The following is a 19725-nucleotide window of genomic DNA, read 5'->3' as shown; positions in this document are numbered from 1 at the left end:
CTGTTATCTTGTCAACTTTGGATGTTTTGTTTACCTTTTATATCTTTTTTGGGACTAACTTATTAACTCAGTGCCAAGTGCCAGTTCCAATTTTTTCTGTGTTTTTGACTCTTTTTAGATCTGATTTTGGAACGGAGTCCAAACGGAATAAAATCCCCAAAATGATTTTTTCCAGAACGGAAGAAGATCGGGAGGCTTGAGGGCCAAGCAAGTGGGCCCACACGGAGCCCACAAGCCCTGTTGCCGCGGCCAGGGGGAGGCCGCGGCAACCAAGCTTGTGCCCCCCTGGCGCTCCCCTGCCCTAGGTCTTTGGCCTATAAATTCCCTAAAAATCTAGAAAAAATCAGGGCGTCCATGAAAACACTTTTCCGCCGCCGCAAGCTTCCGTTTCCGCGAGATCTCATCTGGACACCCTTCCTGGTGCCCTGCCGGAGGGGACTTTGGAGTTGGAGGGCTTCTTCATCAACATCATTGCCCCTCCAATGACTCGTGAGTAGTTCACTTCAGACCTACGGGTCCGTAGTTAGTAACTAGATGGCTTCTTCTCTCTCTCTTGGATCTTCAATACAAAGTTCTCCATGATCTTCATGGAGATCTATCCGATGTAATCCTCTTTGGCGGTGTGTTTGTCGAGATCCGATGAATTGTGGATTTGTGATCAGATTATCTATGATATATATTTGAGTCTTTGCTGATTTTTTATATGCATGATTTGATATCCTTGTAAGTCTCTCCGAGTCTTGGGTTTTGTTTGGCCAACTAGATCTATGGTTCTTGCAATGGGAGAAGTGCTTGGTTTTGGGTTCATACCGTGTGGTGACCTTTCCCAGTGACAGAAGGGGCAGCAAGGCACGCATCGTGTTGTTGCCATCAAGGGTAACAAGATGGGCTTTTATCGTAGATATGAGATTGTCCATCTACATCATGTCATCTTGCTTAAGGCGTTACTCTGTTCTCATGAACTTAATACACTAGATGCATGCTCGATAGCGGTCGACGTGTGGAGTAATAGTAGTAGATGCAGAAAGTATCGGTCTACTTGTTTTGGACGTGATGCCTATAGATATAATCATTGCCATAGATAACATCACGACTTTGCACGGTTCTATCAATTGCTCGACGGTAATTCGTTCACCCACCGTCTGCTTGCTTTCATGAGAGAAGTCACTAGTGAACACTACGGCCCCGGGGTCTATTCACACCTATCGTTTCCACTTTTGCTTTTACTTTGCTTTGTTACTTTGTTGCTTTCAGTTCTCACTTGGCAAACAATCTATAAGGGATTGACAACCCCTTCATAGCGTTGGGAGCAAGCTCTTTGTGCTTGTGCAGGCACTTGTGATACTCATTCACTGGATCGATACCTTGGTTCTCAAAACTGAGGGAAATACTTACCACCGCTGTGCTACATCACCCTTTACGCTTCGAGGGAACACCAACGCAAGGCTCCAAGGCCACGGGGGAATCCTTTGCATATTTGCCTAGGAAGTCCCTAAAGGCGTAGCCGTAGCAGAAGGATTCCTAGTGCCGTTGCTGAGGAGAATCAAGACAAGAATAGTCTCCCGTTAGCACGCTTGTTTCTGGCACCGTTGGAAGGTCTTTTGTTGCAGTAGCAGGCCCAGAGATACCTCACCATTATACGGAGTGACTAATCCCAGTCTCGATTCATGCCAACCCAACAGACACCTTCGGAGATACCTGTAGAGCACCTTTATAGTCACCCAGTTACGTTGTGACGTTTGATACACACAAGCATTCCTCCGGTGCCCGGGAGTTGCATGATCTCATGGTCATAAAAACACATACTTGACATGCAGAAAACAGTAGCAATAAACTGACACGATAACATGATATGTTCATAGATTGGGTCTTGTCCATCACACATTCTCCTAATGATGTGATCCTGTTATCAAATGACAACTCATGTCTATGGTCAAGAAACCTTGACCATCTTTGATCAACGAGCTAGTCCTTAGAGGCTCACTAGGGACACTGTGTTGTCTATGTACCCACACATGTAGTTGAGTTTCCAATCAATACAATTATAGCATGGATAATAAACGATCATCATGAACAAAGAAATATAATAATAACTAATTTATTGTTGCCTCTAGGGCATATTTCCAATAGTCATGAACAAGGAAATATAATAATAACTAATTTATTATTGCCTCTAGGGCATATTTCTAAAAAATTTATCTTGCTATCTACAATTATCTACATACATCACTCGCTTGCAAATAACAATAACAAGAGGATTGACAACCATCTTTGCCTGCGTTGGGTGCAAGTTCTTTGTTCGTTTTTGTGCAGCCGCTGAAGATGGTTGTGGTTGATATTCCTATTGGTTCGATAAACCTTGGTTTCATAACTAAGGGAAATACTTACCCACATTGTGCTGTGATAACCCGTTCCTCTTCAAGGAAAACCCAATCGTTTATTATCCATGCTAGAATTGTATTGATTGGAAACTCAAATACATGTGTGGGTACATAGACAACACACTCTCCCTAGTAAACTTCTAAGGACTAGCTCGTTGATCAAATATGGTCAAGGTTTCCTGGCCATAGACATGAGTTGTCATTTGATAACGGGATCACATCATTAGGAGAATGATGTGATGGACAAGACACAAACTATGAACGTAGCATCTGATCGTGTTAATTTGTTGCTACTGTTTTCTGCATGTCAAGTATCTGTTTCTATGACCATGGATCACACAACTCCCGGGCACCGGAGGAATGCCTTGTGTGTATCAAACGTCACAACGTAACTGGGTGACTATATAGGTGCTCTACAGGTATCTCCGAAGGTGTCTGTTGGGTTGGCATGAATCGAGAATGGGATTTGTCACTCTGTATGACGGAGAGGTATCTCTAGGGCCCACTCAGTAATACAACATCACAATGAGCTTGCAAGCAATGTGACTAAAGAGTTAGTCACGGGATTTTGTATTACGGAACGAGTAAAGAGACTTGTCGGTAATGAGATTGAACTAGGTATAGAGATACCGACGATCTAATCTCACGCAAGTAACATACCGATGGACAAAGGGAATAGTGTACGGGACTAAATGCATAGAGGTTTGACTGATAAAGATCTTCGTAGAATATATAGGAGACAATATGGGCATTCAGGTCCCGCTATTGGTTATTGACTGGAGAGTGTCTCGGTCATGTCTGCATAGTTCTCGAACCCGCAGGGTCTGCACACTTAAGGTTCGGTGACGTTTTGGTATAGTTGAGTTATGTATGTTGGTAACCGAAGGTTGTTCGGAGTCCCGTATGAGATCCTGGACGCCAGGAGGAGTTACGGAGTGGTCCAAAGACGAAGGTTGATATATAGGCAGAGGGTATTTGGGCTCGGGAAAAGTTTTGGGTATTTTCGGTAGTGTACCGGGAGGGGCCAACCACCCCGGGAGGCCACATAGGCCTAATAGGTGGCGCACCAGCCCCTAGTGGGCTGGGCCGTGAGCCTCATGGGCGTATGCAGCCGAAATAGTGCAGAAGGGGAGGAGGAGTCCTCCTAGCGCCTCCACCAATCCCACTTGGAGGAGGACTCCTCCTCCTCTTGGGTGCGGCCGGCCTACCCTAGGGGAAACCCTAGGGCGCCACCCCTCCCCCCTCGCTCCTATATATACTAGATGGGGAGAGGGCAACCAACACACAATCTAAGGCGCATCCCCTCTCCCTCCTTTTAGTTCGTTCTTCCTCTAGATTAGGTTCGGTAGTGCACGGCGAAGCCGTGCCAGATTAGCTCCACCACCATCACCACCACGCCGTTAGGCTGTTAGAGAACTCATCTACCTCTCCGCCCCTCTTGATCGATCAAGAATGTGGATATCGTCATCGAGGTGTACGTGTGCCGAACGCGGAGGTGCCGTCCGTTCGGCACTACATCAGGATGAATCGTGATGGGATTGCGGGACGGATCGTGATCGCGGGACAGACTGCGATTTGGATCGTGAAGATGTTCGACTACATCAACCGTGTTATATATGCTTCCTCTTAGCGATCTACAAGGGTATGTAGATACAATCTCTCCTCTCGTAGATGGTCATCACCATGGATAGATCTTGTGTGTGCGTAGGACATTTTTTTGTTTCTCATGCAACGTTCCTCAACAAAAATAAAAACAAGTAAATGGCAACAAGGTATTGAAGGTTTTTTATATATGTTGTGAATAAACCCTGGGCCATAGTTTTCCCTAGTGGCATCTCTAATGAAAAGTAGCATATAGTGGGTAAACAAATAACTGTTGGACAATTGATAGAAAAGCGGATAGTTATACGATATTCACGACAATGATCAGGTGTATATAGGCATCACGTCCATAAACAAATAGGCAAACTCCTGCCTGCACCTATTACTATTACTCCATTCATCGGATTCTATCGAGCATGCATCTAGAGTATTAAGTAAAGGAGAGTAATGCATGGAGAACAATGACATGACGTAGACAAAGTAAACTCAAGCAATGTGAATAAACCCCATTGTTTTATCCTTAGTTGCAGCAACACAAAGACACATCCTGTCCCTTCTGTCACTGGGATATAGAAATTCGCTAGGTTGAACCTACTACAACACACCTCTCTCACCAAAGAAATATCAATCTAGTTGGCCAAACTATTTCAATAGACCAGAGAGAATTATGAAGCTATCATAATAATGCACATAAGAATCATATAAGTATTCAGAGGAAATCAAATATTTATCATGAATAATCTAAACATAAACCCACAATTCATCGGATCCCAACAAACACACGACACAAAAGGAATTACATCATGTGGATCAAAGCGAATATGCGATGATCATTGTATTGAAGATCAAGAGAGAGATATTTCCATCTAGGTACTGGCCATGGACTCATAGGTCTGCGGTGAACTACTCACACATCATCGTGAGGACAACAAGGTTGATGAAGAGGCCCTCCGTGATCGATCCCCCATCGAACAGGGTGCTGGAACGGAGCTCCAGATGGCCTCCCATCGGAATAGAGACTTGCGGTGATGTAAAAAGTGTTTTGGGACTCATTCTGACGTTTTTAGGGTATAAGAGAATTTATAAGCCAAAGAACAGAGTCGGGAGGGCCTTGAGGGGCCCACAAGCCAATAGACCCCACTGGTCGCGCCGGGTTGGGTTGTGGGGACCTCGTGTGGACCCCTATGATAGTCTGGCTTATTAGGGATGATAGACTACTCATATCAATAAGGAATTCTTTCTTTTTCGGGAGCCCATTCGAACAGAACTCTCAAGTTAAATGTGCTCAGCTTGGAGTAGTTCTAGGATGGGTGACCGACCGGGAAGTTGATCCCGCGTGCGCATGAGTGAGGACGAAGTGTGCAGAAAAGACTAGTATTGATATGTGGGGCCAGTCTAGGTCCCGCCAGGAGTAACGACCGCCGGCGGGTGTGTCCTGGGCGCTACAAATTTGGTATCAACTCATGCGCCCGCGGGATCAACTTCCCGGTCAGTCACCCATCCTAGAACTACTCCAAGCTGAGCACGCTTAACCTAAGAGTTCTGTTCGAATGGGCTCCCGAAAAAGAAGGAATTCCTTATTGATATGAGTAGTCTATCATCCCTAATAAGCCAGACTATCACATACACCACCACTCAGAGGAACCGACATCCTCGTCGGGCCACATGAGCGTTCCCTCTTGGTACGAACGTCTGTGCATCCAGTCAGTACATGTACCATGTCGTGTGCCACGACGGGTCACAAACGTCATGAACAACATGACCGCACACCTGTCCGCAAACATCCGTGTAACCGCGAGGGTCGGCTCTGATACCAAACTTGTAACGCCCCGGACACACCCGCCGACGGTCGTTACTCCTGGCGGGATCTAGACTGGCCCCACATATCAATACTAGTCTTTTCTACGCACTTTGTCCTCACTCTTGCGCACCCGGGATAACTTCCCGGTCGGTCACCCATCCTAGAACTACTCCAACCTGAGCACGTTTAACTTGAGAGTTCTGTTCGAATGGGCTCCCGGAAAAGAAGGAATTCCTTATTGATATGAGTAGTCTATCATCCCTAATAAGCTAGACTATCACAACCCCATACTTCCTCTAATGCTTGTTGCTATTCTTTTGTCCCAGAAAAAAATCATCAAAAAGTTTCACGTCAATTGGACTTTATTTGGTATTGAAAACCTGGAAAGTGAAAAACATGCAGAAAACAACAATTGGCACTTGGCACTGGGTCAATAGGTTAGTGCTAAAAAATAATATAAATTAGTAAATAAATACTCCAAAAGTATTATAGAATGATAATATATCAACATGGAACAATAAAAAATTATAGATACATTGGAGACGTATCATGCCCTTCCAAAGTAGTTACCATGCTCTGTTGGACCGTGATGCATTCACAAAATTCTATGCCATCCCACATTATGCCTACATGAAGATCAAGATGGCGTGACCTAATGGCGTGATCACTATAGCAAGCAACCGAGACAGAGCACATAGAGTCAAGAATAAAACGGCAAAGTTCGCCTCAGAAACCCTAGCCGAGGCCTTTGCGGTTGAGGAGTTAACGGTGCTGGACACAACTGCCGATAAAGATGACATCCAAATCTATGTCATTTAAACCAGCTGATGAAATAGTCGAATTTCAAGTGCATCCAATAGATGACAATAAAACGACGTCCATCGATACACAGCTGGACCCAATGGTGGATGAAGCATTGCACACCTTCCTTTAGGACAATTGGGACATATTTTCCTGGCACCCCTCAGACATGTCGTAGTATTTACATCGAAGTCGAGTGCTTTACGATACAAACATTCTTAGCTCATGGCTAGCTTACAATATAATCATGTAGTGGAATAATATTCTAGTCTTGTGGCGTGCATCGACTCACATGCAAGATTGAGTATAACGTCATAACTCCACTTCGTAACTTCCCTTCGACATGGTAACCTGCAACATGATATGTTGCATCCACAAGGGTTACTTCATGGATTTCCCATTTATTATTTGTGGATGATTGCATTGTCTTTATGTAGGCCTCAAGAGGAGGAGAAGAGATTATGTTGAGCTCCATGCCTTGTTGATGAATGTCATAAATTTTCTTGAGACTCCCACATTATCTCGTACCTGAACATCTTATCTTTCTTCTCAGTTCTACTCATTGGTCATCTATCTGACTATGGTACGGACACACTGCCGTGAGATGTCGCCATGATGCAGTCTCGAACCGCAGCCACCATTTCGTTGAAACGAGCATCTCACCTAGCGGGCATACCTGGCCATCCGTGTCGTGACAACTAGGCCAACCCATTAGCACGCAGGCACAACCACTAGCGTGTCGTGCCTGACCTAGAGGATGGGCTGGCACGACATGCATGCTTTTATTTCTTATACATATATAGCCTAAAAACAACAAATTGTCACAAATGACACAAAATCAAGCCACCTGACCAATATGGGAGTGCTGAAATAGTTGAAATGGTGGCGATCCAAAACAACTTCTATTTGGCTGCTAATATGGGATGTAGTATAATGATGTTTGAATCTGACTGCTCAAATGATGTTGAAGCAATCAATCAGAAGGAGTGCTTTGGACCGAAAGCAACTGTCATATGTGAATGTAAAACTCTTGGAGGAGAACTATCTAAGTTTGAGGTGATCCATTCTTTTCAAGAAGCAAACGTATAGCTCAATCCCGAATTTTATTTCCCCCTTTATTGTACATGATCTTACCATTATTTGAGAAAGAAAGTCCAGTTTTCATTAAAAAAAAAAGGCCATCCGACCAAAAAACACGTGGTCTTACGTGTCTAACATGTCAATTGCCCGACCCGGTTAGCAAAAGAGTCGCGTTTGGGCTTGAATGTATAACACGTGTGCCAACGTGACATGACATGTTTATCAATCGAATCTTGATGGACCGTGTTATACACGACACGATTAGCATGGACTGTGCCCGGGCGGGCCCGTCTGGCCAGCTCTGGGGAAACACCCGGCGGCCCAGCCCATCTTCAACTCGTCACTTTCGTTCAGTGTGCCACCTGCCACGCACAGTCGCTTGACCCATTTCTTTCCATCCTTTTCCCTCTCATCCCATTTCAAAACTTCCAGATCCACCTAGGGTTTGCGCCTCCTCCCTCCGCCCCCCATCGCACAGGCCGCATCGAGAGAGGACGACGCCGAACTCGGACCGTCGGAAGCGCCATGGAGAAGTACGAGAAGCTGGAGAAGGTCGGGGAGGGCACCTACGGCAAGGTGTATAAGGCGATGGACAAGGCGACGGGCCAGGTGGTGGCGCTCAAGAAGACCCGCCTGGAGATGGACGACGAAGGGATCCCGCCCACCGCGCTCCGTGAGATCTCCCTCCTCCGCCTCCTCTCCAGCTCCCTCTACGTCGTCCGCCTCCTCGCCGTCGAGCAGACTACCAAGGGCGGCGGCGCCGGCGGTGGAGGGAAGCCCGTCCTCTACCTCGTCTTCGAGTTCCTTGACACTGACCTCAAGAAGTTCGTCGACGCCTACCGCCGTGGGCCCGCCCCTAAGCCACTCCCAACACATGTCGTCAAGGTAGCGGATTTACTTCGTTTTGTGGCTGCTTTGCTCTGCTCACTTGGCTTTGCGCCGATTCTATGTCGGCCGAGTCTCCTATCCGTCGATCTGAGGACTTGGGCACTTCCTCTTATATGTCCATTCTGAATTCTTAGTTTTGCATCGCAAAGGGGCGGAACATTGATACGCAATCAGAGCGAACTACACTGCAAATTTTAATTCGTAATTGACATGACCAATCCTGACAACAAATTGAAAAAAATTGAAAACATTGAACCCTTTTAAATGCCGATGAAATGTGGAATCAGAACATCATATGGTTGTACGCGTTTGTAGTTGATTTGGATTCGTAAAAAAATATGCAAACTCTACTACTCTAGCCTAGTTGCAGGCGACTAAATTAGGAACTAAGAAGTGCTAGTATAATGGTCGAAACTCAATGTTGACTGCTGCTGGCATTCTGTATTTTGCATACACTCAAGTACAGATTAGGGCCCCCTCCAAATCCAGAGCTTAACTTTGTTGGTAGCTTTGGGATCAATTCATTTTCATGCCTTTATTTTGAGGATGCTATTGTTAATTTTCATTGGATAGCAGATGTTGGAGTCCATTTTAATTATGATAGGTCTGTTTCAGGCTAATAGACAACTTTCTTTACTTTCTTGTAGAGCTTTTTGTATCAGTTATGCAAAGGAATTGCACACTGCCATGGACATGGTGTCCTTCATCGGTTAGACCTTTGTTTTCTGATTTATGTTGCTGTACTTATCAGCCCATACAACATTGCAACTGTTGCAGATGTGATTTGTGATTGTTCCTCTTTGATATCGTAGGGATTTAAAGCCCCAAAATCTGTTGGTTGACAAGGAGAAGATGATACTGAAAATTGCAGATCTTGGGTTAAGTAGAGCTTTTACTGTTCCTATGAAAAGCTACACCCATGAAGTACTGTTTACTCATCTATTCATCTGTTAAATTGGACAGTGAACACTAGTTCGACAGAATTCATCATCATGGTTTAGTATGTTCCTCAGTCCTGTTCCCTATGTTTGTATTGTAGATCGTAACACTTTGGTACAGAGCTCCTGAAGTACTGCTTGGAGCAACACATTACTCAACTGGTGTTGATATTTGGTCCATTGGATGCATCTTTGGTACGCCAATATTCCTTAATTTTGGCCTATGTTATTGAATACTGCATCTGGACCGGTATACAAGTCACCCTCGTACTTTGAGCCTAACTTTGACCACCGATTTAGCTAGCAAAATATAAGTTTCGTGCATAAAAATACATCATTGGATTCACATTTGAGAGAAGTTTTCATAGGTATTTTTTGTGGCATATAATTGTACTGAAACAGAAAGCACGCCTGTACAATCACAGCAAAAATACACTAGGGAATTGATGGTCACTCTTGTTTATAATGAAATAGTAGATGAGTGGTTTTATGCTTTAGATCAGTGGAAGTTGCATTTGCTTGAACGAAGATATTACCATAGCAGCAATTATAAAGCCTTTAAAGTATGAAGTATTGCAGTTAAGAGTCAACTACGAAAATATTAAGCTCCAATTTCACATGAGCCTCACGCTTTTGAATTTCTGCCTAACTCCCTAAGTTTTTCCTTGCTCTCCTTAACTTACACGATGACATGTTTTCTCCTTTTGATTGGACCCCCTCCCTGTCCGCACCATCTGATGTTTGTACTCTCTATTCTGTACAGCCGAGATGGTCAGAAAACAGGCTCTTTTCCCTGGTGACTCTGAGTTACAGCAACTGCTTCACATTTTCAGGTTTCTTTCTCTCTCTCTCTGCTGCTTCTCATGAGGACTGAGAATATGTATCTATCAACTTATCATGATAAAACTACTTTTCTTAGTTGGAGGAATATCCTGCTAGTACTTTCAGAACAATCTTATTTATTGTCCTGTTCTGTTGAAAACGAAAAACATGCCGGGTTTTCCATGATGTGATGCTGGCCATAATCTGGAAACGGTAACAAAACTTGTCCCAATTTGAGATGCTGACCTTAGCAAACTGTTCCTTGTTAGTCCTTGCTCCAATTATGAAAACTTCTGATTCGAATTAGCACCAGTACGACAATACTGTATGTCGTATTTTATTAGTTAATATTTCTCCTATCAATTTATATTGTACACGCATTGAGCTGTTAATTAAAACTGCTCCTTACCAGGCTGATGGGAACTCCTACCGAGGAGGATTGGCCTGGAGTAACTGCTCTGAGGGACTGGCACGAGTTTCCTCAGTGGAAAGCACAAAGAATGACGCGTGCAGTCCCAACACTGGAAACAGAAGGAATTGACCTGCTATCGGTACGCTAAAAAGCTTAAATGCTAACCCTTCATTCTCTTTACTGGAAAATCATTAGCCTGTCAAACTAAACATGCACTGAGCTTCATTATTACTGCTTGCTGTTTCTCCAACTCAATAAATTCAAGTTATGGCGTTATGCTTAACCATCCATTCCCTGTCATCCACCAAAAACGATAGCCACCATCTCATCGAAAGACAGGGACAACTTCGCCTCTATCAATTAGGATGTTAGTTCCACTGGACATTAGTTTGATGCACTTGAGTTCAGTTTTCCATTCTTACGCCAAGGCAAAATCAAGTATATCTAGCTATGGCCTTACATTTCCATGTCTCTTTCTCGCAGAAAATGCTCCAGTTTGACCCGGCGAACAGGATCTCAGCCAAAGCCGCGCTAGAGCATCCCTACTTCAACAGCCTCGACAAGTCTCAGTTCTAGCTGTTGTAGCTACCGTGTGATTTCTCTCAACTTGGTGTGTGTGCACTGCTCACCAACTTCCTCCGCCGTAAGATCGATGCTGAAAACGCACCAACCCATGTTTCTTGAACCTACACCCAGCAACCCCGTGTTGCTAGTAGTTGGCTCCCATGACCATGTGAACCCCATGTCCTAAACCTCCAGCAGGTGATTTGTCTTGAGAAGTATCGGCTGAAGATGCTTGTTCTTCAGATCATGTAGAAGATTTTTTATTTGCTCTGTACGGAATTGTTTGATGAGATGGATTTGCGGACTTGTTTGTATAGTATAATAAGGTACTCCTACTAGTATTTGTCAAGAAAATGTTGCTTCGACGAGTGAAGTTATTTGGAGCTGCGAAGTGGTGAGAGGCGTGTGTCTGTGGCAGGAGCTAATACTCCCTCCGTTCCTAAATGAGGGGGACGTTTGGCCAGCTAAGGGGCGCACTCTGTAATGGGCATATCCAAAATTACAAGCTTTTCTTTTTAGCGAAGTATAATCGAAATCGCTTACATACACTCATTCTTATGAACTCAAACACGCACACCCTATGAGCACCTTCAAGAGATTAAACTGACACATCATCTTAAGATTGATTAAGTTGTCACAGATGTCTTCGTACTTGACGGAAATGTCTCCTCGAACCAAGCGCACATCGTTGGAAGACCTGAAATAAATTCAGAAAAATACAAACACTAATATCAAGTTTGGTACTTGAACTCTAGTGGATAGAAGATATTATCATCTTTTTAATCATTCAACCATAGGTTGGTTTGCAAAAAAAAATACAAGTCATTTTTATAAGCTCGCCCGGTTCCCGCAAAAGTCATGCTAAAATTGCACACCGCTTTGCCTTTGTCATGCTAGAAAAACTTTTGTTTGACTTATTTAAGGAATAGGGTTGTCTGGTTGGCTCCCGACTTACGGTGGGCATAAAACCCGAAACCCAAAGCCCTAACCCGATCACTATATCGAGTGTCAAATTTGGAAACCCGAATTTAATTTGGGTATTTCGGGTAAAAGGCCACGATCTCCGAATTACCGGAATACACCGAATTGTTTGGCAGCTCAGTAAAAAAGTAAAAATGATCCACCCATAAAGAAGGCCCCGCCCAAAAACTGCCTTCGCTACTCGTTTTCCCGTAAAACCTAGGTCAAATCACCAGTCGCTGGGCCACTCGGTCGCTGTGTCGTGCTCGACGGCCTCCCTGGTGCCTTCATGGCATGCACAAGTGCAGCATCCCGCTAATCCATCCATCTAACGGTAATCCATCCGTCTAACGACTTCCTGTGATGTGAAGTTATACTACTTTTTCGAGAAAGAGAATATATTAATATCGCGAAGATACCAATTACACCCGACCTCTGTATCAACAAGATGTCAGGACATCAAGGATACACACAGTCAAAAAGAAAAAAACACAAAAAAGCCCCACCATAGTGATTAGTCCTAGCAACAACAACACTCGAACCACCACCGAAGACAACACCCGGTATACAAAAAGGTTCTTCAAAAGCAACACCTCCAAAAAGGAAACAATGCACAACCGTTATCGTTGCCCGATCGAAGACCTTGAGTTTTCACCCTGAAGAGAGTCCGAGTTCACCCAAAAACAATGCCTTCAACAAGACCATTATTAGGTATAACCAATGAAGGTTAGACCTTGAGTTTTCATCTTGGGAATGAGACTCAGTACTTGAGGAGCACCACCGAAATTGCCGACCTCCAGCATTGCCGCCCCTGCTTGCCAAGGCCGTTGTTGCAAGTCACCAAAACACCTAGCACACAATCTTCATCGCATCCACTATACCTTTTGGTCAACGCTTCAAGACCTCCAATTACAGCCGCCATGACTTTCTTCACCTCTATCAGTGCCATGAAAATCTTGACTTAGACATGTCTCATGACTCCTATAAGAAAGCGAAGCTTCGCGCCGCGCCATCTTGAAGCCGTTATGGCTGATAATATGAGCGCACGCGACCAGAGCCTTTTCAATCTAGATATTCAGGAGCAACATACGCCAATCCGTGTGGATCTATAACGGTGAGGACCGGAACTCGTCAGCGCCAGATCAAAGAGGTTGACGTCAAACAGTAGGCGCCACGGCGGACGAAGATCGCTAGGGCCAAACCGAGGCATCACCAAGCGCTTCCACGCCCTTGCCAGTGTGCAACCTGGTCACCAGGTGCAACACAACCACTGTCCTACCGAAGGCCAACGCCAACTCCGGGGGCTCACGCCATGGGGATGCCTGCTTGCGAGCACGTCGTGGAAGGGCCATGGGAAGAGGACGCCGCGAGCCCTGACCACGTTGAAGAGATGAGGCCCCGCTCCACGTCCCTCTCGCCTAGAGCTGAGATCCTCGCCGCCGCTAATACCACAAGGCTTTGCCGAGTGGATCTCGTTGGCGGCGGCGAGGGAAGTGGCGGCAGGGGAGGGAGTCCTAGGCGCTGATGTGCTCCCGGGTCGCCCACGGGAGGGGCGACACGAGAGAGGAGGGGGGGGGGTAGCCTTTTATACACGGGGTGAAGTGATACTCCTATTCGGATAATTGAAAAAAACCGAACCCGAATCTGAATTTCTGGATACCCAAATTGTCGTATTTCTTGGTTATAGTTCGGGTTTCATTTTTTCATAACCTGAATTTTAAATACCTGAATTACCCGATCTAATTTTTTTCAGGTAACCCGGGCGCCAAGGGTGACTCCCGAGTAAATGTTTGTGGACACCCCCCATGGACATATCCATGGAGATTTTGGGGCTCGTTCGGTGAACCGTAGAAGAAGCCCTAAGATAAGAATGAAAGATGTCTGGATGATAATCAGAAGATCGAGAGAAATGACTAAGATTTGAAGGAATTTCAAGCAGGCAACGTATGAAGCTTTTTGTTTTGTTTCGTTCCTGTTAACCAATTCAGACGCAACGGCACGACGCCGTGGCTGTGCGGTGCTGTCCACGTACGGCACCGTCCATCGTCAACAGTTGGTCACAATTCCCTCCCCGGCCTTGCCTAGGCCATCCCATCGCGTCGCATCGCATGGGGTCCCCTAAATCGAAACCGAGCTCCCCCATGGCGTCCTCTAAGCCCCCCACGCCGTCCTCTAAATCGAAATCGAGCTCCCCCGTGGCGTCCCCCGCGCTCCACCACCAGGCGCGCCGGCGCCGGCGCCGTTGCCTCATCGCCACGACGGCCGTCCTGCTCGCCCTGGCCGTCGTCCTCGCCGTTCTCTTCCTCACCGTCCTCCGCGTCCGCGACCCCACCATCCGCCTCGTGTCCACCCAGTTCGTGGGCGCCGCCCCGCGCTTCGCGCTCCTCCCGACCCCGTCCATCCGGCTCAACCTCACGCTCCTCATCACGGTGTCCGTCCACAACCCCAACCCGGCCTCCTTCACCTACGCCGACGGGGGCCACGCCGACCTCTCGTACCGCGGCGCCCACGTCGGGGACGCCGAGATCGACCCGGGCGCCGTCCCGAGCGGCGGGGACGCGGAGGTCCGGCTCGTGCTCACGCTGGAGGCGGACCGGTTCGCCGCCGCCGGGGACTCGAGGCAGCTGGCCGATGACGTGGAGAGCCGGGCGCTGCCGCTGGACGCCTCCACCACGGTCCCCGGCACCGTGCTGCTGTTCGGCGTCTTCAGGCGCAGCGCCGTGGCCTTCTCCGAGTGCAGGCTCGTGTTCGCCGTCATGGAGATGCGCGTCCAGAGCCACCAGTGCAACAGCCGCACCAAGCTCTGATCCGGTGATCGATGGGTCTCGCCGGAGAAGATTGGGTGGGTGGACCGTGGACGCCGCGCGCGGCATGGCCGTGAAGAGGGGCGCCACGTGCAGCCACAGGGAGGTTTGGTGTGTGCGGTTACACGTTCCAACGGTTTGGTCGCCGGATACGATCGAGGATTTGGAATTTGAACAGCGGATTCCCGCAAAATCGATGCGTTCGTTCTAAACGTACGTGCGAGATTGGGAATTTGTATTTTTGTATGTATATATGCATGATCTGATGATAAGCGACGACTTGAACATAGTACAGTAGTAGCGTAGTTCGTTGATCGTCATACATACGGTGTGCTGATGGCTTGGTAATTCGCACATGAAAAAGATCAAAGATGATGTCGCCTGGTGTTTTGCCAAGTCAGTGAAAGAAACCGCATCTGGCCTCATTGCAACTTGCAAGGGATTGGCGATCCCTATTTTGACGGTGGTCCCATTCTTTTTCCAGGAAGGCTTATTTTACGCGGATTTTTTATTCCGCATTACCTAACGAATGCAGCGGAATCGCCAGCAACCAAGTCTAGTAACAAAATATCTGGCGTTCGATCCATCCAAACAGTGGATAGCACAACCGGTATGATAGTCAAACTGCGCTAGTGCACTACGGAATTACAAGCCCTCGAACTGAAAACGAATTCGAATGAATCAAACTGAAGTATACAGCTGCTGATAACACACCCATACCTTTTGAGAAAACCCTCCCGACCACGTGCGGCCGCACCGGACGGCCACCACCGGCCTCCCTCTCGACCTACCGCGCCTCCCCTCCCTTCGCCGTTGTCAACAACGTCGTCGGGCAGAAGCCCAATGGCGCGGCGGCGGCAAACCTCCTCTAACATCCGGGATCTGAGACGACGGTGGCCTCATCTGGGTCCTTTGCGGAGGTGATGGCGGGCAGCGGCAACTGGAAAGCGTCAGGAGCCCTGTTGCAGTCGGTGGGGAAGGCACGAGGTGGCGGCGTGGGCTCGATCCTAACAAAGGCGGGCTGATGCCATCACGAACTGCTTTCTATCATCGGCTACGGCGACGGTTCGCGGAGGTTTCTTGGTTGTGTCATGCATCATGAGGATTATGGTGGTGGTGATTTCCTCCTCCGTCGGAGGTGGTCGGCCGGTTTGTGGCTGGTTTGGTGGATCTCATGATCCGTCATCTAGTCCCGCTTGTGGACATCGTGCTTTCTCGCATCACGACAATGTCATGCTTGACCGGTCCTCCTTGACCTGACCATCGACATGTTCTAGAACGGCCGTCAAAGAATTTTCTCAGGATATCTGGATCGGTTAGATTCCGGTCGTGTACGTCCATATCAGCTTACAAGGTTCCGAAGGCGTGGCGCGTGTTGGGGAATGTAGTAGTAATTCAAAAAAATTCCTACGTTACACCAAGATGCATCTAGGAGAAACTAGCAACGAGCAAGGGATAGAGCATCTTCATACCTTTGAAGATCGCTAAGCGGAAGCGTTACTACGAACGCGGTTGATGGAGTTGTACTCGCAACAATTCAGATCGCGGAAGATTTCGATCTAAGCGCCGAACAACGGCGCCTCCGCGTTTAACACACGTGCAGCCCGACGACGTCTCCTTTACCTTGATCCAGCAAGGAGAGAGAGCAGAAGTTGAGGGAGAGCTCCGGCAGCATGACGGCGTGGTGGCGGTGGAGCTATGCAGTTCTTCGGTAGGGCTTCGCCAAGCACCACGGAGGAGGAGAAGAGGGAGAGGTAGGGCTGCGCCAAGAGGTGGTGTAAAAGGTGTGTGCAGCCCTCCCAAATCCTAAACTATATATAAGAGGGAGGGAGAGGGGGTGCGCCACCCCTAGGGAAACCCTAAGAGGTGCGGCAACCCTAGATGGAGGTGGGGCGGCGCCCTAGGGGGTGGCTTGCCACCCAAGGCAGCCCCAAAGCCAAGGGTTTGGCCTCCCTTGCCTCCTTGTGCGCCTTAGGCCCTCGTGGGTGGCGCACCAGCCCATATAGGGGCTGGTTCCAATCCACTTTTGGCCCACGTGGCCCTTCGGGGCTGGTGACCCCTCCCGGTGGACCCCCGGAACCCTTCCGGTGGTCCCCGTACAATACCGATGATCCCCAAAACATTTTCGGCGATCAAATCTCCACTTCATATATATGATTCCTTACCTCCATACCATTCGGTAGCTCCTCGTGACGTCCGGGATCTCATCCGGGACTCCGAAAAACTTTCGATAACCACATATTATTCCCATTACAACTCTAGTGTCATCCAACCTTAAGTGTGTAGACCCTACGGGTTTGGGAACCATGCAGACATGACCTAGACAACTCTCCGGTCAATAACCAACGGCGGGATCTGGATACTCATGTTGGCTCCCACATGTTCCACGATGATCTCATCGGATGAACCATGATGTCGGGGATTCAATCAATCATGTATGCACCTTTGTCTACCGGTATGACACTTGCCCGAGATTCGATCGTCGGTATCCCTATACCTTGTTTAATCTTGTTACATGCAAGTCTCTTTACTCGTTCCATAACACATCATCCCGTGACTAACTCCTTAGTCACATTGAGATCATTATGATGATGCATTACCGAGTGGGCCCAGAGATACCTCTCCGTCACACGGAGCGACAAATCCCAGTCTCGATTCGTACCAACCCAACAGACATTTCCGGAGATACCTGTAGTGCACCTTTATAATCACTCAGTTACGTTGTGACGTTTGATACACCCAAAGCACTCCTACGGTATCCGGGAGTTGCACAATCTCATGTTCTAAGGAAATGATACTTGACATTAGAAAAGCTTTAGCAGACGAACAATACGATCTAGTGCTATGCTTAGGATTGCGTCTTGTCCATCACATCATTCTCCTAATGATGTGATCCCGTTATCAATCACATCCAGTGTCCATGATCAGGAAACCATGATCATCAATTGATCAACGAGCTAGCCAACTAGAGGCTCACTAGGGACATGTTGTGGTCTATGTATTCACACATGTATTACAATTTCCGGTTAATACAATTATAGCATGAATAATAGACAATTATCATGAACTAGGAAATTTAATAATAACCACTTTATTATCGCCTCCAGGGCATATTTCCAACAGTTTCCCACTTGCACTAGAGTCAATAATCTAGTTACATTGTGATGAATCAAACACCCATAGAGTTCTGGTGTTGATCATGTTTCGCTTGTGGAAGAGGTTTAGTTAACAGATCTGCAACATTCAGATCCGTATGTAATTTACAAATATCTATATCTCTATCGTGGATGTATCCATGAATGGAGTTGAAGCGGTGCTTGACGTGCTTGGTCTTCTTGTGAAACCTGGGCTCCTTCGCAATGGCGATAGCTCCAGTGTTGTCACAGAAGAGAGTCATCGGGCCCGACGCACTAGGAATCACTCCTAGGTCGGTGATGAACTCCTTCATCCAGACTCCTTCATGTGCTGCTTCCGAAGCAGTTATGTACTCCGCTTCACATGTAGATGCCGCCACGACGCTTTGCTTGCAACTGCACCAGCTGGCTGCCCCACCATTCAAAATATATGTGTATCTGGTTTGTGACTTGGAGTCATCCAGATATGTGTCGAAGCTAGCATCAACGTAACCCTTTACGACGAGCTCCTCCATAAACGAGAAACATGTCTTTAGTCCTTTTTAGGTATTTAAGGATATTCTTGACCGCTGTCTAGTGATCCACTCGTTGATCACTTTGGTACCTCCCTACCAAACTTATGGAAAGGTTCACATCAGGTGTCGTACACAACATGTCATACATAATAGAGCCTATGGCTGAAGCATAGGGACGATACTCATCTTTTCTCTATCTTCTGTCGTGGTCGGGCGTTGAGCTGTGCTCAACCTCACACCTTGTAATACAGGCAAGAACCCCTTCTTGGCTTTATCCATATTGAACTTCTTCAATATCTTGTCAAGGTATGTGTTTTTTGAAAGACCAATGAGCGTCTCGATCTATCTCTGTAGATCTTGATGCCTAATATGTAAGCAGCTTCTCCAAGGTCCTTCATTGGAAAACACTTATTCAAATAGGCCTTTATGCTTTCCAAAAGTTCTATATCATTTCCCATCAACAATATGTAATCCACATATAATATGAGAAATGCTACAGAGCTACCACTCACTTCCTTGTAAATACAGGCTTCTCCATAAGTCTGTACAAACCCAAATGCTTTGATCACCTCATCAAAGCGAATGTTCCAACTCCGAGATGCTTGCACCAGTCCACAGATGGAGCGCTGGAGCTTGCATACCTTGTTAGCATTATTAGGATCGACAAAACCTTCTGGCTGTATCATATACAATTCTTCCTTAAGAAAGCCGTTCAGGAATGCCGTTTTGACGTCCATTTGCCAGATTTCATATTCATAAAATGCGGCAACCGCTAACATGATTTGGACCGACTTCAGCATCGCTGCGGGTGAGAAATTCTCATTGTAGTCGATTCCTTGAACTTGTCGATAACCCTTAGCGACAGGTAAAGCCTTATAGATGGTCACATTACCATCCGCGTCAGTCTTCTTCTTAAAGATCCATTTATTTTCTATGGCTCGCTGATCATCGGGCAAGTCCACCAAAGTCCATACTTTGTTCTCATACATGGATCATATCTCGTATTTCATGGCTTCAAGCCAT

The 19725-nt window shown here is 46.8% G+C and overlaps 2 protein-coding genes across 2 annotated transcripts; both read left to right on the top strand.

Annotated features, from left to right (window-relative positions):
* The first annotated feature begins 8041 nt into the window (after nucleotides 1–8041).
* Nucleotides 8042–11662, top strand: LOC123448095 (cyclin-dependent kinase B1-1-like). Its single transcript, XM_045124864.1, has 7 exons — nucleotides 8042–8550; nucleotides 9201–9262; nucleotides 9366–9477; nucleotides 9593–9686; nucleotides 10255–10324; nucleotides 10726–10864; nucleotides 11209–11662. Exons 1-7 carry the CDS (start codon nucleotides 8191–8193, stop codon nucleotides 11299–11301), a joined length of 930 nt encoding a protein of 309 aa, XP_044980799.1. The 5' UTR covers nucleotides 8042–8190; the 3' UTR covers nucleotides 11302–11662.
* Nucleotides 11663–14007: 2345 nt separating this feature from the next.
* Nucleotides 14008–15478, top strand: LOC123448094. The gene has a single exon (XM_045124863.1). It carries the CDS (start codon nucleotides 14358–14360, stop codon nucleotides 15054–15056), a length of 699 nt encoding a protein of 232 aa, XP_044980798.1. The 5' UTR covers nucleotides 14008–14357; the 3' UTR covers nucleotides 15057–15478.
* Nucleotides 15479–19725: the final 4247 nt, after the last annotated feature.

Source organism: Hordeum vulgare, chromosome 4H (assembly GCF_904849725.1).
Source record: "Hordeum vulgare subsp. vulgare chromosome 4H, MorexV3_pseudomolecules_assembly, whole genome shotgun sequence".
Lineage (NCBI taxonomy): Eukaryota > Viridiplantae > Streptophyta > Magnoliopsida > Poales > Poaceae > Hordeum > Hordeum vulgare.
The sequence above is the reverse complement of the archived record's forward strand: the minus strand, read 5'-3'. Positions and strand labels throughout refer to the sequence as shown.

Coding starts and splice junctions, on each gene's coding strand:
- LOC123448095 (XM_045124864.1), top strand. CDS start 8,191: ATGGAGAAGTACGAGAAGCTGGAGAAGGTCGGGGAGGGCACCTACGGC. Junction 8,551..9,200: donor TCCCAACACATGTCGTCAAG/GTAGCGGATTTA, acceptor ACTTTCTTGTAG/AGCTTTTTGTATCAGTTATG. Junction 9,263..9,365: donor GGACATGGTGTCCTTCATCG/GTTAGACCTTTG, acceptor TTGATATCGTAG/GGATTTAAAGCCCCAAAATC.
- LOC123448094 (XM_045124863.1), top strand. CDS start 14,358: ATGGGGTCCCCTAAATCGAAACCGAGCTCCCCCATGGCGTCCTCTAAG.